This window comes from Perca fluviatilis, chromosome 11, assembly GCF_010015445.1.
Source record: "Perca fluviatilis chromosome 11, GENO_Pfluv_1.0, whole genome shotgun sequence".
Classification (NCBI taxonomy): Eukaryota; Metazoa; Chordata; class Actinopteri; order Perciformes; family Percidae; genus Perca; species Perca fluviatilis.
In genome coordinates this window covers 16,907,512-16,926,284 of record NC_053122.1, presented here as the reverse complement: position 1 = coordinate 16,926,284, position 18,773 = coordinate 16,907,512, and the positions used below count along the sequence as shown (strand labels likewise).

Below are 18,773 nucleotides of genomic sequence, written 5' to 3'. Positions count from 1 at the left end.
TGTGAACGAGAGATAAATGCAGAAAATAAATAAACCAAAAAAAAAAACCTAAATCCTCTTTACTAAATCAATTTCCCTTAAAAACTTTATAATACAGTGATATACCTTGCCCGCTGGTGACCCCAAAAGCCCTGCCAATGAAAATGCGTGGTGATCTGCCTTACTAAGTGTCTGGAAAAGGTGCTCTCTCTGGGTGTCGTATTCCTTGCAATGAATTAGAACATGCTCAACAGTTTCTGGGTGATGACAGTATACACAGTTTCCATTAGAATGTTTGCCTATCTTATGTAATGAATAGTTAAGACCTGTATGTCCGATTCTGAGACGAGTAATGATACTTTCTTCCCTACGTTTAAATCCCACCTTCCTCCCATCACCAACACCACTTTGTATACCGTAAAGATGTCTTCCTGTTTCACTAATGTCCCAACACCCCTGCCATGTTGTTTGTGCATATGTCCTGATGAATGATTTGACTTCCGCTTTGCTCATTGGGACCTGTAGGTCTACATCTGTAATCTTAAGTGCTTGTTTGGCCAGAATATCCACCTTCTCATTTCCCTCCACACCAGCATGGGCAGGAACCCAAATGAAAGTTGTAAATAAACCCTTAACTTGCATTCTGTATAATACAATAAATATGTCATTGATGATATCTGGTCTAGATGAAGATCTGCCTGTTCTAATGCTAGACAGTGCAGAAAAACTGTCGGATGCAATAACTGTTTTGGGTAAACCCTTCTCCTCTATCCACCGTAATGCCAATAACACTGCCATCAACTCTGTAGTGTATACTGATAAATGATCAGATAACCTTTTCTTTATTGATGTATCACTCACTGGGATATACACTGCTGCACCTACACACCCTTATTCTGAATCTTTAGAACCATCTGTGAAAATGAAAACCGAGTCTGCTAAATTCTTTTTAACATAATTCTTGACTATGCGCCATACTGGAAGAAGTACTGACTTATTCTTCAGTTCCTGATGTATGCTAAGATCTACACTTGTCAAGGGGAATAACCATGGCGGAATGGAGGAGAGTGAAACAGTAGGACTATATTGTAATTGACCTAATCCAATGCTTGTTGCCTTAGCATCACCAATCCATCCAAAGCTAAAGAAATCTGACTCGTTGTGCTCCCAGCAATCCATTAAAATTCCCTTTGCAGGATGTGAATCACAATGCCCCTGGAGATTAACCCAGTATGTTGTATGTGAGTTAGCCTACTGGTTATTTTTTATTAGGCTTTGTCCGTGCCTTGGGTAGTTTTGACTTACATTTTGACAAAACCTGTCAGATCTAAGTATTATTATGTTTTTGGTTAAGTTATTATTTAACATGATTCTTTTTATTTATTATTTTGGAACAAACAAGGGTCTCTGTTTAAGAACGCCAGCTCGCAGCTGCAGGTTCTGCTGCATCAGAGCACCGCAGCGCCTATATCTATAATCTATATCTATAACCTCCAGTTTAACTGCCACAAGTTGTTCTTCTTGTAATTAAGATCTCATCAAGGAAAAACACGCTGTATTTTTGTATTTTCATTGCATTTTTAATTTCTAAAAAGTTAAATAAATAATGAATTTTAATATAAAAATATTAATGATTAATTGATATTCGATTGTTAATTCTCCTGACGATCAACTAAGAAAATTGAATCGAATGCCCATCCCTAATCAACATATTAGCATTGTCATTGTGAGCATGTTAGTATGCTGACGTTAGCAATTAGCTCTTTGTACAGCTTTACAGAGTCGCTAGCATGGCTGTAGGCTCTCAGCCTTGTTACTGTATATTAATGAATGCTGAACATTTGCAGCTCTGTAGTCTTAATTATCACAATTGGCTCTTTCATTACCATTACCGTCTCTGTATTCTGTACATGAAGTCATAGGCCTACATTTTAAAGTCATTAAAGTGCAGTCGTCTTAACTATTTAAACCAGGGTTTAATTTGACTGATTAGATTTAAGTTATGTATGTTGAATGGCTTAAACCTGAATCAGTTTGTTCGGCTCTCTCAAGTCAGGGTTTTCTCAAAAAAATGTCATGCCTCCTTTTATGAAGCACCGCCCAAGTGTGTTTCACCGTTGTTCATAATTTTCGTATAGAGAATCAACTGCAATCTTCCGTCATCTTCTGTGCCTCAACACCTGAGCGACCTCTAAAGAAAATACACTCCCTGAAACACACCTCGAACACATATTACGATTCAGCACAAAGTAAATGTTGACATAAGGGTCCACAGCCCCTGTCAGGCTTGTCCAGGAGCTGCATTGAGTCTTGAATAATAGAAACCGTCTCCCCACACAAACACACACAGACAATATATGTACACATTGATCTTAACCAGCTTAAGGGGGAAGTAATCCTCCAGCTTTTCCCACAGATTGATTCTCCTCTGTTGATACTCCCTCTTGTCGCCGTTTGTTCACACTTGATATTTTGACTAGGTTAGCAATCATTGAAAGGGCTGTTTCTCATACGAGGAGCGCAGATTGAATAGTGAAAGCAATGCAATCGGGTCGTTGTATAGGTCTCTATCCACTGCCATGCTATCAGGTGAATGAAATATGACAAATATGCCACAGAGACATTTTAATCCAAGCAGCAAAGTCCTAAAGTCCTCAGAATTTTGTGTGTGTGTGTAGTGCAGCGTTGTGTTTTGTGCACAGCTGTATGGCACTTAGAGGTGCTGGCAGACAGCAGGGAATCAATGTCTATACAAATGGTAGGTTTACCGCACACCTAATCACTTTTAGAGCAACATGTTTCAGTTGTTTATCTTTTTAAAATTTCATGGTACAAGAAAAAGCATTCAGAGCAAATGGCGTGTTTTGCATTGCCGCTTTGTCAGGTTCACTCATATTTACGTTCATATGCTGCAGCAACTACTTCTCTCTAGGCCTCAACCGTATAGTAATGTGTCTAGTTAAGGAAACAATAAGTCACTGACAATCCTGGTATTTCCTGCTATTAATATACAGTAAAGTGTCATTATAGATTTCCCACCATAACCTGGAATTACAGGATTTAATTTAAGAGTAAGACAGAGTATTAATATTCATTTCACCCCGTCTTAAACAGGGTGACAGATGAGGAAAATCTAGCAACCCAGAAGCTTGCTCCAGGTGTGTGTCCCTCACACCACTACAGTCTGACTCTCTCGGTTTGTCTCTAAGAAAGTAAACCACAATGAATTCTGCCGGTATTCCCCAGAAGTTGTTTCTTATAAGGCAAGACCTTGCTTTGATTTGACATTATCAAAGGACTGAAAGTGAAATATGTACGTCTGGCAAGGCCTGATATCAAAGAGATTTCAGCTCCATTCCTTTTTGACCAAGCTCTGCGAATGCCATTTTATTGGCAGCCTTTCAGACCGACATGAGCCAGCTTCTCTTTAAGAGGTATACAGCAGATTTTTCAATTATTCCTTGTTTGTCAGCCATATTTAGCAATACGAATTAAATGTGAAGTAGCATTTTGTTTATCATTTATATTGTGATAAGTGAAAGCTGTGCATCACATTACCTTTTTAGGGAAATGGCAACTATTATGAAAAGATAATTGTATTTTCAGAAAACCAAAAGTACTGTTAAGTCATGCTTTTTCCCTTAAAAGCCACTATACTTATAAAACATGCAGCCTTTTCAAATCCCTTACATTTAGATTGTTAATATTTACTGTAGGCCTGTCTAAAAGGTTAAAACTCTTCTGCAAATAAAATGTTAATTAGAGTTTGGGTAACAAGAAAGAGTACACAGCATCTTTCATGAACAGTTATTCAGCTTTCTTCATTCTTGTGTGAGCAAAGGTGCTGGAGATTATTCAGGCATTTATATTTTATGAATGCTTGATAAATTCAACATTTTCCTCCCTCAGATAGAAACATGTGAACCAATGTGATTTGAAAAGCCTAATATATCAGATTGAGTAATAGTTACAAGCAAGTCCAAATTAGTTTGCTCAAATAGTATTCATTATTTTCCCGTCAGTTCCATTATAATTGTAAAAACCTGTCCATGTGCCCAGTGTTGACAAGTCATTTCAAATTCCTCTCCCTGAAATGTTATGATATAGGATTTGGCATCACAGACTCATTCCACAGACAAAGACTAAATGAGAAGGCTTTGAAGCATTTCAAAACTTGATGGACACAAATTATGCAGCACTCCTAACTCCCTTTGTGTTCCTTAATTGGAATTATAATGGAGGTTTTCCTTTACGAGCACAGGCCTTTCTTAAAGTGGGACTTTACAGTTATTCAAAATGGATATTAGCAAAAACACTCACCTTAATGCTTCCCTCCAGAGCTCTCTGTGTTTATTAATGGAAAAAGAATACATTAAGTGCATTTCCTCTCTCCTTGAAATCACAAACTTACATCAGCTTTGGTTGAAAAATACGTAGCTCTGCTTTTACAGTACATCTAACACCTCCTCTCCATAGACCTTTTGTACCTCGCTAATATTGGAAATGCCAGCTTAATGCCTTGTTGACATAACATCAGAAGCTCAGACACAAAGAAAGAGCTTCTTTTCTCAACTTAAGACTTTGCTCTGTGGCATTTGGCTTTACTGAGAAGTGAGTCTCTACTGCCATGCTAGTAGCTTCGTGAGATTGTAGCCTACTTAGCATTGTGGTGCTTTTAATGCTAATGTCAGCATGCTAACATGCTCACAATCCCAATGTTAACATGCTGAAGTTTAGCGGGTATGGTGTTTACCATTTTCACCATCTTAGCATGCTAACATTTGCTAGTTTTAAACATGAAGAACAGCTAAGGATGATGGTAATGTCATTAGTTTTACAGGTATTTGGTCAGTTTTGCATTTAGTTGTACAAATATATGTAATTCAGCTAGTTATTTCTAAGCGTACACACAAAGTATTGTACAACATAAGACTTAAAAAAATATTGCTCTGTAGCTTTCGGTAGTACTGAGTAGTGCAGAGGGTAAAGAGAGATTAAAGAATAGGATAACTCTTAGCAGCATGAGTGGGATAGAAAACCTCAACACAGTAAGCACAGTAAAGTGAATGCTTTAGCTTGCAGAGCCAATTGGATGAGTCCAACATAAAACGTTTCAATGTATGAATGCATATCCTCCTCAGCTGAGGAGAGCTGAGTGCCGAGTACCAGAGGCCAGTGTTGGAATATTAATTTCCTTCCTTCCTAGATCTCCTACAAGGCTGTGAGCTCCTTTGACCCTGAGCTGGACCTCTCCAACCAGAGTGGGAAGGTAGTGAAGTTGGGCAACGAGACCACCCACATGTTCACAGGCCTCTACCCAGGCTCTACGTACTCCTTCACCCTGCGTGCCAGCACAGCCAAGGGCTACGGACCCCCTATCATCACTCAGTTCACCACCAAGATATCAGGTCAGAAGTGTAAAAAGCATGGCCGTTCAGTGTGTGAATGATGTTGAATAAGTAGTGTACCATTTAACGCCGCGGGAGTTCTTTAGGTCCAAATGTTTGAATGGAAAATGGAACTTGATTATAACTCAAGCAAAGATTAGATAGCAATGATTTCACTTAACTGATATCTACGACGGAGCGTTAGGGCCACATCAAGGGAAAAAAAATGAAGGAAGAAGATTTTTTATTTATTTTGCATTTCGAGAACAAAGTCGAAATGTCGAGAATAAAGTCGAAATGCCGAGAATAAAGTCAACATGACGAGAATAAAGTTAAAAATACCATTTCGAGAATAAAGTCGACATGTCGATATAATATTTCAAGAATCAAGTCGGACTTCTGAGAATAAACCAAACTACTAGCTTTATCTATAGTCTTCTACAAAATGCATTGTGAAGGCCTATATGAACTCGTGAAATTATACTTCAGAATCAGTTTTAATAACAAGGAAATTATTTCTCTTTTAGCGCATAAACACAGTATGGTGATAAGTATTAGGACTTGGAAGAGATTGTGCCGAAACTGCGTCCGTTCAGAAGGAGAAACAACACAAACTTGGAGGAGGTGGCCGTATTCCTGCGAACTGAAATAGCTTGTAATGGACAGATGCAAGGGTATCGATGGTTACACCTACGCATATGTTGTATCACAAGACACAATAAGACAATTGATCAAATTGTTTGATCCTGAAGGAGTGGGGCTCAGGCGAGCGCGGCTCTCCAAGGACGTAACCCATATCTATGATGTAGCCTACAAGGCAGCTGGCATGGCGGACAGTCGCTCTTATATAATTAAGTGATAAAGGAGTTGAATTTATTCTCGTCATTTCAACTTTAATCTCGACATTTCAACTTTATTTTCGAAATGGTATTTCGACTTTATTCTCGTCATGTTGACTTTATTCTCGAAAAAGTATTTAAACTTTTTTCTCATGTTGACTTTTTCTCCTTGATGTGGCCCTAATGCTCTGTCTTATGTATAATTCTTTTGTCTCAAAGGGTAAATCTTATCCATCTGGTGTCCAACGTAATAAATTAACGAAAATTTTTTACTAATATCATCCACTATATATTTGTTACACGGCTTTGTTTAATACCTAATTCTGATTCATCAATTACGGCCTTCTATGGTCTGTTATTTCTGAATAACAAGTTGCTTCTATGGGCGCAGTCCTGATCATAGACTGGAGGACCATTTTTAAATCAATAAAATCATATCAAAATCAATGTTTTGTGTCAAATTATTGATTTATTTTTTAAGTAGCCGTGTAATAAGTAACATAATGTAATACGATCCTATCCTTTTATCACTGAACCAGCTAGGTGTTTTGTTAAATTAATTTCAGTGCTATTTAGTCTTGCAATTACATTAGATTTAGCACAATTGCCTGATTGTTCAAAGACAAATTGTGCTTTTAGTTTCCATGAACCCTGGCTGGTCTTACTTAATGAAAACTGGGATTGATTTAGATAATGACCATGAGACTAGTTGGCAATTCTTACTTTTGACCGTTTTTTTTTGTGATACATTTTTGCGCTATTTTGAAGAATGCTTTGTGAATACTTTTGTGACAGCAGCAAATGTTTCCCTCTTCTGTTATAGCTAGACTTAATGATTAAATGATGGCGCTATAAAGGCAAAAGGCATGAAGTGCTCATTGTAAAAGTGAGAAAATTGGCTGTTTTGAACTTTGCTTTGCAGTGTAGTAAAACCACTCCAATTTGTTTTCTCCTCAGCTCCTTCCATGCCGGCGTATGACCAGGAGACCTCTCTGAACCAAACCGACAGCACAGTCACTGTCCTGCTTAAACCTGCCCAAAGCAGAGGTGCACCTGTAAGGTAGGCTTTCACAATAAGGACTCGCACAGACAGCACAGCACAGCACAGGGTAAAAACACCAGGAACCACCATCAGCAACAGAAAATTATCAAAGAGCTTGTTTTTATCAATACCCCACCATGAAAGAATGTTGCCGGGGAATTCAGTAGCTTACTATACACATCTAATTTTCTGAGCTTTATTTGTTTGTGGATTTTGATCCTGTGGAAAAAGAAGCACAGCCTTTGAAGATAAGAACAAAACCCGATGCAGCCAAGGCTAGCTTTAGGATCTCTTTCCCTTACATGTCTTTCATGTACCGGGCACCCCGAGCCACCACAGGCTTCTGTGGAACAGAGGAATTCTGCCTGCTTGATGCTGCGTTTGTTAGCCATTATGGGGGAAGCAGTACAGCTGTACTGTGCACCGTAAATGCAAGGCTGTTGGACAAAAGTCATCATTTTGGTTTACTCAAGGCCACTGTGGGCTTCTGGCAGGAATACTTCATACTTGCTTGATCGTGTGTGTGTGTGTGTGTGTGTGTGTGTGTGTGTGTGTGTGTGTGTGTGTGTGTGTGTGTGTGTGTGTGTGTGTGTGTGTGTGTGTGTGTGTGTGTGTGTGTGTGTGTGTGTGTGTGTGTGTGTGTGTGTGTGGATAATTCATCATATATGCGGGATATTTATGCAATTTTATGCGATGAAATTGCGGGAACTTGCAAAAATTGCGGGAACTTGCAAAAACTGCGGTTTGATGAAAAAGTCATTCCCCCAACACCCTGCTTTTTTTAAACTTAATTTCCAAAAATAGTTTACAGATATTCAGTCATTGCAATAAGTAAACAAATAAGATACAAAAATATATACAAATAATATAATATTAAAGTAAACATAAAAGTAATAGTCTAAAGAGAGGGAAATAAAAGATACAAAAGAGACAGACTTTCAAAAATCATTAATAATATAGACAGCAGGAGCACTTAAACAAAGAAATTTGAGTAGACATCAGATATAAAGGTTACTTATTGGATACCAACTTAAGAGACTCAAAGTACATGTCAAATTCAACCTCCAACACCTGCTTTTCGATGATGTTCACGTCGCGTAATTACACCACTTTGTTCCCATGGCAACAGGGGAAAATGGCTGCCTTTGTGTGAAGTAAACGCACATTTTTTTCAACTTTCTGCTAAGATATATGTGACTTTTTTGCAACGAAAATGCGGGGATTATGAAATCATGAAAGCACCGCATGTTTTGCGCGGAAATCGGCAATTTATGCGGCATATTCGAAAAATTGCGGCCCCTGAGTGAATATGCGGACTTTGGCTGATTATGCATTGAATTATGCGAACGCATAATCGCGTTTTTCTGGAGGGACTGAATATGTGTTACAAGCATAAATGTCGCATTAACGTTGAAGCAAGTTAAAATAAGATAAGCTTTTATAAATCCCTGGAGGGAAATTTCCTTACCTTATTATATTAGGAATAAGGTGGGATAAATATTTGCTTGACAATTTAATATAGACTATATTTTTTACTGATTTGTTTTTGCCTAATGATGTCTTCCAAACTTGGGAGTACACAGTAACTCTCTACACAAAGGAATCATTTTGAAATATAAGAATTTCTTTCTGTCCTGTTTTAAATATGATGTTAAGTAGACAATTAGCTTAGCTTAGCCCTGGAAGGAATCTGCTAGCCTGGCTCCATCCAAAGGTTAAAAAGCCACCTACTTTACCAGCGCAGAGAAGAGTTAATTAGTGAGCTTTAGGGATGCTGGTAAACAGATTGATATTTGACAGATATCAGTGTGGTATTGCTCTACATATCTCTTTTCTTTCAAAAAAGCAAATAGCCATACGCAACTATTTCTTTAAATTGCTGCCATTGGTTGGGTTATACAGAGTATAAAACATTTAACGAGCAAACGCCAGCTAAGGTGCTTCTGGCTTGGCCAGGGTGCCCCATCAAAAACAACCGACAGAAGAAAGCCAGTGATGGATCATGTCCATAAGAGCAGCCCCTGTTGGTTGGCAAAAGTTTTAATTTTTTAGAGTAGCTGCTTAGTAATAGAACCGTCAACTTGATTTACAGTTTATTGAAGGATAACAAGGCTTTCTACATCCTTCCTGCTGGTAGTAAGCGAAGAGAATTGTCCATGCCAATATTAAAGAAAAATGGGTTAACTCCTTCATATGAGGAAGTGATAAACACTTATGCTCACTGTAAAACTCAATTTTACACTATCAACTCATCTGAGTCCTTCAAAGATTACAGCCTGGAGATCTTTAGTCAGGCTTGTCAGCTCACGTTTCCCGTATGTGCAGCTGCCCAGATTAATGCCCCGGCGCCAAATGGTGAGGCCTCAGCAAGAAAGCCAGAGTGATCGCTTTTTAATCTTCTCGCAGGTACAATTCAGAAGGCCGTACTCAGGCTGCCTTTCTTTCAGTGGGCTAATTACAATCCCCTAATTATAATTAACAGGAGTGTGGTGAATTGGAGCTTTCATTAATTACCATGCTGGGCTCCTCTTTTGTTTTCCATAGGCATGCTCACCTCGCAACCAGATGAAAGAAAGTTTTCTTTGGAGATATAACCTGAGGTTTGAGACGCACCTCATTCTGTTTGATGGAGCTGAGACGTTACTGTGCACTGGTGCTTTAACATAATCCTAAAAGTGAGGATTGACATCCAATCCGTTTTAGATGGGAATAAACTCAGTGACAGTGCTTGTTAATTATTAGAGAAAGAGAAAATAATGTGTTTTGATACATACATTTAGTTTGAAGGATTATATATGTTTAATGAGTCTCTCAAGATAATCCATTAAAAAAATTTACCACCATTCGTCAGAGTTCAGAACATGGCACAAACTACAACTCAGAACTAATTGAGGCATCCTTTGATCACAGCATCTCCAAACTTTGGGGATTTTCAGGTACACATTTCTTTCCCCCACCTCCTCCTTTCTCTTAAATCTCGCAGGACATAAAGGCCAGTATACTGCCTTCATGTGTGCGCCTGACGCAAAATATGAATTGCAAAAAAACAAAAAGGAGGTGGTGGAGGGCAGCAAACGGGAGAGATTATGATGCAGGCCTAAGACGTGATACCTTGCAGGCTTTTGAAGGTGTTTTCTACCTCCACCTCAAGTGACACACGATGCCTTTGAGAATTTAAGGTGACTCTAAAGTAGCTTACATTCAGAGGAGTTGAGTTAGGCGGTCTGTTGGGATCTGCTCTCTGGCATCATATTGATAAATTTAGTCATCTGAATTTATAATGCAAAGTAGCAGCGCACACAGCTCCATATCTAGTGTATCAGGTGCACGGTAGTGGCAAGGATCAAAGAAACAAAGCACTCGCAGATAAATAGACAAATTATGTATCTGTGAGTGCCAGTGTTTTGGTTCTCTGTCATTTGAATTTCCCAAGATCAAAACACAACATCTCTTCTGGATTTGAGGTTTGTACGGAAGAGCATTAGGGCCACATGTGAAAAAATGTTTTGTGTTCTGAGTTTAGAGTCCTAATTATGAAAATAAAGTCAGAATTCTAAGAAAAAAGTCAGAATTCTAACTTTATTTTCATAATTCTGACTTTAAACTCCGAACTTAAATATTTTTATTCACATGTGGCCCCAATCCTCTTCCGTAGGTTTGAGATACATGACTAAGTGCCATTTTCAGCTGAGGTACATATAAAGAGATGTTTTCCAAATTGTTTAATGACCTGGGGTACTGAAAAGAGTCCCTGAAGTGCAAAAACCTGGAAACATAGCTGATCCAGTCAGTCTATTGAAGAGTTAGCATTTTGTCAATGAAGGACTTAAATTTCACACCAAAGTTAAATTTAAGTGTGTGCTACTGCTCATGTTGCAACTTGCAAGAGTAGCCATCACATTTCTAAAGTGGTGGGTGGCTCATTTTGAAATTGAACACTTTATGAAATCCATTTTAAAGCCCATATGAAATAGGGATTTGACAAGGGAGAACACTGATCTGCAGTACTGCAGAGCAGAGCAGCATGAAGCCTGATTTGATAACGCAATCTTGCACACTGATTGGTTTTGGGAGGTAATAGAGCTCCAGACATTTGAGTTTCAAACAGCAGATGTTTTGCTGTAATACAGGAAGGGGAACACACTTGAAGATGACACGATAGCTCTGGTTCATAAAATAATCAAGACATAACAGACAACAAACGTCCGTTTCACTCTGGCACCCTGCAGTCATGCTGAAGTCAAATCATATTTTAGATGAATCTGGGCGGACGTTTGTCACTGCTGAGGGAGGCAGTCAATTTTTCATATTTGTGTAATTGCTAATCAGTATAACATTTCCAACTTGGATTTGGCTTCTAATCTCTGGGGACGACAACGCGTAGCCGGGAACAATTTTTACCAGAGGGGACACTGTTCCTTTAAGAGGATTAGTGAACTGTCTATCAGTCATGTCGTGTTAAACTAATGTTTGCAATGGCCCCTCGTCAGGGCTACAATACGCCTCCTGACTACGTAGCATCAAAATAAATGTTCACATGCTTCTGCAGAAATAAATGATTTGAGATGCTTTCCTTATCATTCACACCACTAAATCAGCCCTTCTCTCTTTTCTTGCCATAACCTTTGCCTTAAGCAAGCTCACAGACACATGTAGGTAAACAGAAAAAGCTATAAAATACAGCAGTTTCTGGCGTTGTAAGTAGCATATTGAGGAAATCTGAGTTTCAGTGTAGTTTCTACCCTGTAGCATCAGATTATCTGTGCTCAGCCATGGCCTGAAATCAGTTAAGTGATTTTCTACAGTCCTAAAATAAGCACCAACTTTCTTTGATCACGGCATAGCAAACGCTAATAGCTGTTTCTAAACGTGACACAAGTCAATGCTTTTTACGATTTAATGGCAAAAGTAATCTATGGCACCTTCTAATGTGTTTGCTTTATAGCTTTAAGGACACCAGGGAAATATAAAGAGTAAGAAGACAGACTCATGGAGGAAGGATGCTGGGTCAGGAGAAGTGTGTTACTTACAACCGCTCTTAAATCAGACATGTAGGCATATAGAGCCAACCGATTAGCATTAGAGAGAGACAGTGATTGAAATGCTCCCCATGCCCCTATCCTCATCTGCTCAAACAGCCCGGAGTTCTCCCCCATCAGCCCACATGAAAAATAAATCTGAGTTTCAGGTCACAATCCAGTCGATTCCGAGTCAATCCGCCATAATTGGTTGGCGTCACATGGCGGCAGAGCTGAAATCTATCGGGCAGCAAGGCTGGAGGAGGCCTAATTGGTGTCAGCTCAGGTTGCAGCGCTACTGCAGGAATACAGGTCTACCCTGCCGGCCCCTTTGGCAGACCACTTTCAAAAGCTTATACCATTCTGCTCGTACACCTTCTGCCTTCATTCTTCTTTTCTCTCCTTGTCTTTCCATCTTCTGCTCAGGGAAAGAAGGCAAGGATTTCAGCAGTTTGGGAATCAAGTATAATTACGCAGTTTTTAAAAAGGCATGTGGTGTGAGCTGTGGGGTTTCCCCTTTCAATCTGTGATCTGTTTGTGAAGGTGTAGTTGGCTGTCACCGGGACTAGTACCTTACATTTAGCTGAACATTTTCATCACTTGCCTAGCAACATTGTGGATTGGTTTAACAGCATTGCTAATAGAACAAGTTTTACCGGGTAAATTTATGGAAACATAAAGAAACTCAGTGCTAAGTACATTTTAATCAAACACTGTCTTGCAATTTTTAAGGTACTTGTACTTTGAGTACATACAGTACATTTTATGCTACTTAGTGCTTCTACTCCACTACATTTTAATAGGAAATGGTGTTCCTTGATATTTAGATTTTATATGCAAATAATATGATCAGTTTATAAAATATGATTGATTGTTTGAGATAGGTGGATAAAATTAGTTCCACCTTGACCAACTACAACCTTAAAGTATGATTGACATAATTTTGCAACAATAATAATATAATTCTGCAACACTGACTGTGGTCATTCTGTATAATGACTACATGTACTTTTGATTCTTTAAGTACATTTTGTTGCTAATGCATTCAATATGTTACATAAGTAAAAATACTAAATCAAGACTTGAACTTGTATTTGAGTATTTATACACTGTGGTATTGCTACTTTGAGTAAATGATTTAAAAACGTCTTCCATCACTGGATAATCGTCGATATGTAGGACATCCGATCAAATGAAACATAAGCTATAAAGGATGTTTTGTTCTTGTTATCAAGCCGTAGTTGTTCATTTGTTTGTTTGTTTTTTTCATTGCTCATTCATGTCATACTAAATCAAGAAAATGACTAAATGACTCTGATCTGTCAAAATGACTCATAATGTAAATTGTGAACTCAGCATGAGGTGACAAGGTGTCAGCTGCTCAAAGGCACATTAACATGACAGCAGTAATTAACATAAAAAAGAGGAATTATTGCATTTTCATATCGCCAACATTAAACTCGAGTCACTTTTTACATTTTATAAGAAGTTGAGGTGAAAACAGTACCGTATATTACCCCTGCAATATGCTTTAAGTGAAACCAGTAAAGTGGGTATTTTTGTCACTATCACTTACAAAGATGAACAAAACAGTTTTATTAAATTGCAAATTTATTGTGAGCTAGTTTTTAGTTTTCTTGCTGCAGTGGATGTTCTGTGGAAGAGAAGCAGTGGTTTAGATTTCCACATTACAAGAGTTCTTACCCTTGGAGCCTCATCGCCTGTGGCACTTAGTATTTTGCCTGAGGAAAGGCTGCACCATTCACACTGTCTATCATTAAGTCATGGCACAGCCACATCATCATATCATAAGGAGCCACCTGGGGGGAGCCAGCTTTTGTTTTTATTTCACTATCTGCAGATTGATTTGGAATTTAAAATACCAATATGGGCAAGCTATGAGTAAGTGTTCATTGCGGAAGCAAAACAAAAACATAGTTATTGTGGCTGTCATTTGTACAAGGCATTGCTGAATTCTAAAATAAAAATATAGACATGGAAAGCCTTTCTTAGGCTATGTGCTGAAAATGCATTAAACCCGGGGTACTGCACTATGATTGACAGCAGATATCATTCTGAATAGTCTCTATAGTCCCATAGCTTACATCAGATCTACAGTGTTTTGGCTGAGGCCTCCACACAGCCTCATCACTCATTTCTCTGGTGCTCTGCAGCTACTTAAGGGGCTCCCATCATGTACCGCCTGCACCTGCCCTATGACCTCTGCTCTCAATAGGGGACAGTAATTAAAGTCTGATTTCTCCTGCAGACTCTCAGCAGGATTAAATATTTCATCACTTCCCAACCCAGCACTAAATAGAAGAGCTCTGAGGAATTGGGACACACCCACCAAGAGCAAAGGGGGATTTTCTAATGACACTGCAAGCACCTTATGATAAACTATAGGGTTAAAGAGCCCATGCTATACACACAAGGGGACACTTAATCATCCAGCACAAACTGCGGGGAACAATTGATCATCTCCAGTGCTGTTTGTACTGTAACTGTACAGCTTAAGAGTACATACACTACAGTGCAGATTTGTTTGTACTTGATGTTCTAATAATGTGGGCCAAAGAAAAAAATATTCGGGTCATTGAAGCTCTACATCCTGCCAGGCCGTACCCATTGTAATGTTTATTTTATATGGCATGCTTCACAATGATTGAAATGGTTGTTTGCAAAATAGACTTGTAAATTTGCTAACTATTTTCAGAAGGCAAACTCACAAGAGAGCAATGTATAAACGCATTTATTTCCAATTCTAATAAATCTAAGCTGTGATCAGCACAGCTCTTCAAGTTTTTTTATTGTCAAATGTACAACAATTACAGAAGCAATCGTTGCCAATGAAAATGTTGGGTCTCAGGCTACTTCCAACAAAGAAGGAAGAAACAGCCAGGTTAATGCCAGGTGTAACTGCATCCAGAATGGATTGGGATCGGCCATACCACACCATGAAGGATGGAGGTCTGCCTTGCTTTGTGATCGTCTCTCAGTCAGATGTAAATGCAAGCCACACAGTGTGACCGCATTCTTAAGAAAAGAGCGGCCTAGCAAGTTGAACGGTCACCTAACTCCGCCTCTTCCTGCTGGCTGAAGCAAACCCAGCAAAAGCTACTTGTAGTAGCAGATATAAGTCTTCTCTTACAGACTTCCGACAAGTCCGTCAGCCCCACCTAACTAATTTGCACGTTGAGATCTGATCACAATGTGGGCAGAATCTAAATAACAGGAAATTATATTAATACCAGGTGTGAATGCATGGATCGGATGTCATTATCCACATACAGATGGTAATACCAGGTGTAAATGGCCCCTTGTGTATCCTTGAGGGCTAACTAATATATTAAATGCATTTCCTTGCTCATTTGCAGACATTTGCAAAACCTTGCTGCCACCAGCTCTCGGTGGTCTCTATCAGTGGAATAATATTGTGTCGCCCTCGTGATCGTGCTTGCATGGGTGTCCTGGTGCATGTGCATGATACAAACAAAATGGACGTTCAACAATGTGCAAATTATTTATTAATTCATTTTTGTAAACCAATCAATTATGAAAAAAGAAATTTGCTAAAATCAGAAATCAGCTTTCCAAAACTAGAGAACCAGAGCATGTCACATCATAGTGTTCATTCATTCATTCATTCATAAAAAAACAAATGTCATGCATTCATTCAGTGTGCAGTGTAACTTTGCTCTGTCTTCTGTAATAATAACTTGTTGTTTGCATGACTCTTTTTGGAAATGGAACACTAGTCCCCAATCATGGCTGGTTATTCTCTGTGGCAGCTGTAAACAGACTTTGTCACTCAGCTACTCAATAGATTTACCAGGTGAATGCAAGATGCATACTAACGTGAAAGTCTATAATACAGTCAGTCTCCGCCTCAAGCTAAGTGGCCAGCTCAGAGACAATGTCATCTCTGTCAGAGGCACAGAGGGCTGCAGTTTTCAACTAGCTAAACACAAGGCTCGGATGGCGAGGAAATGGAAAGAGCCGTTAACCTTTTCAGTTGTTGAATAATGAAAATGCAAATAATGTCAGGCCTTGTCCTGTGTCACTGCTCATTTATCTTGCACTGTATTTTTTATCTATCCTGTTCACTTGGATACACAAGTGAATATGTTAGGTTACCAATTTGATAAGTTGTTTATTTAACGTAAATTAATGTCAGAATACTTCATTGCCATTTTCTTCCACTCTACAATGCATTTTTTTTTTCATTTGTCAACAAATTCTTGTGATACTCTTCCTGTAACTGCACTGCTTTATCCTATCAATTCTAGCTTTAGGCTAGCAGCCTGTTTTGTAACTTGTGTACACCAAAAGAAATCACCGAAAGGTCTCAAAAAGTTGTGCTTTTAAAGATGGCAAAAGTTTATCCCAGTTTATATTGACTTTATGCACAGAGATGAAAGGAAGTGTTTACACACATTCTTTATCATGTATTTATAATGTATCCTGAGTTAAACACATTTACATGACCATGTACTATATTGTATTGCTTTGATTTAAAACTTTTAATAAGCAAATCTAAAATGGCTGGATAAAAAATTATCTATCCAATAATCTCTTCCATCTCGTGTGTAAATAAAGAAGAATTTCTAGAGACTCTGTGTACTCTGGGATTTGGAGCTTTGAAATATGCCTTTCTGTGCCATTCATAAAAAGGGACATTTTTAGGCAAAATAAAAAAAAATTGCCTGCATTGCCAACAGTGTTCTGCAAGCACCCGTTTGTACCATTGGATTCTCTTAATTCTGTTTCCTGTGTTTGCAGTGCATACCAGGTGGTGGTGGAGGAGGAACGTCCACGCAGAGCACGAGGCACAGCAGAAATCCTGCGCTGCTACCCAGTTCCCATTCACTTCCAGAACGCCACGCTCCTAAACTCTCAGTACTACTTCACTGCTCAGTTCCCTGCCGGCGGCATCCACTCACCCCAGCCCTTCACTGTGGGGGACAACAAGACCTACAACGGCTACTGGAACGCCCCTCTGCTGCCTCAGAAAAGCTACAGCATCTACTACCAGGCTGTCAGCACAGCCAACGGGGTGGGTGTTTCTAAAATGTTTATTTTATTCATGCTAGTTCAGTAAGTTACACTGAAGCTGCATGGTGTTTCCAAATGAGACATTTTTGAAAAATTTGGCCAGTTTTTCTTTGCTTTACACCCACTGGTGGAAAGCAACCAAGTACCTTTACTCAAATATTGCACTTAAGAACAATTTTTGAGGTGCTTTACGTTTATATTCCCATTTTATGTTACTTTCTACTCTACTACATTCCAAAGGGAAATATTGTGCTTTTTCATTTTGTTGATAATACTAATAGTAATAGATAATAGTACTTTTACTTAAGTAATATTTTAAATGCATTTCTTGTAATGGAATATTGTGGTGATTAGTCCATTTACTGAAGTAACGGATCTGAATACTTCTTCCACCACTTATAACCAAAGAATAATAACAAAGATGACAAAGAGAGGCAAAAAATAGTACTTCTTCTAGATTACATGTTGTGTGTTGGGTGCCAGGTTGACAGTTTATTGTTTGACAGCACGTCTTAAAGTGCTGTGCTAATAAGTACATACAGTACCTCAGCAACTAGACAATTACATTATTAATTTGTGCACTTAATTTAATGAACCTCAAGCACTAAAAAAAATGCATGCACCTTTAAAATTACTGTAACATACTGCTTGGCAAACCTCTCCTCTCTTTTTACATCATATGCATATCCACATGAGTGTGTACATGAAACAATGCTAAATATTATGGTGGGTTAAATGTGAATGAAAGGCTGACTAACAGATTGATTGACTAAGTGAATGAAAGGGACTGAAGTGGCTGACTACAGAAGTCCCTGACTCTACACAGTAGCTGCTCACCAGTAGTGGAAGAAGTATTCAGATCCTTTACTTAAGTAAAAGTACTAATACTACACTGTAAAAAATACTCTGTTACAAGTAAAAGTCCTACATTGAAAATGTTACTTAAGTAAAAGTATGTAAGTATGATCAGGAAAATGTACTTAAAGTATTAAAAGTACTCAATGCGGAAAAATCCTCACATTTTAGAAACCGGAAACGATCAAAACAGTTCTGTCAATCAACTTTGTGTTTAATCTTCTAATTAACTTATAGGCCTATATCTTATAGGTAGTTTTATTTATAATAAAACATAGTATTTTATAAACTACATGTATTTTGTGTGCAAAAATCTTAATTTGTAAAGTAATTAGTAACTAAAGTAAAAAGTACAATATTTCTCTCTGACATGTAGCGGAGTAGAAGTATAAAGGGGCATGAAAAGAAAAGTCTCAAGTAAACTACAAGTAACTACTAAAATTTGTACTTAAGTACAGTACTTGAGTAAATGTACTTAGTTACATTCCACCACTGCTGCTCACATACTGTAGGCAGACATGTGCATGCAGCAGCACAATTGCATTTGGCCTCTGATAGATGTGATAGTACTCTGGTGGGGTGTACCAACAGCACTGTC

General features: G+C 38.5%; 1 protein-coding gene across 9 annotated transcripts in view; it reads left to right on the top strand.

Annotated features, from left to right (window-relative positions):
* Positions 1-18,773, top strand: part of LOC120568369 (receptor-type tyrosine-protein phosphatase mu-like) — a 167,817-nt gene that overhangs the window by 89,342 nt on the left and 59,702 nt on the right. For all 9 annotated transcript variants that reach the window (XM_039815850.1, XM_039815847.1, XM_039815846.1 and 6 more), the window contains exons 10-12: positions 5,186-5,387; positions 7,163-7,265; positions 17,048-17,321. In XM_039815850.1, the coding sequence (XP_039671784.1) occupies positions 5,186-5,387; positions 7,163-7,265; positions 17,048-17,321 (579 nt within the window). The remainder of the gene's footprint in view (positions 1-5,185; positions 5,388-7,162; positions 7,266-17,047; positions 17,322-18,773) is intronic.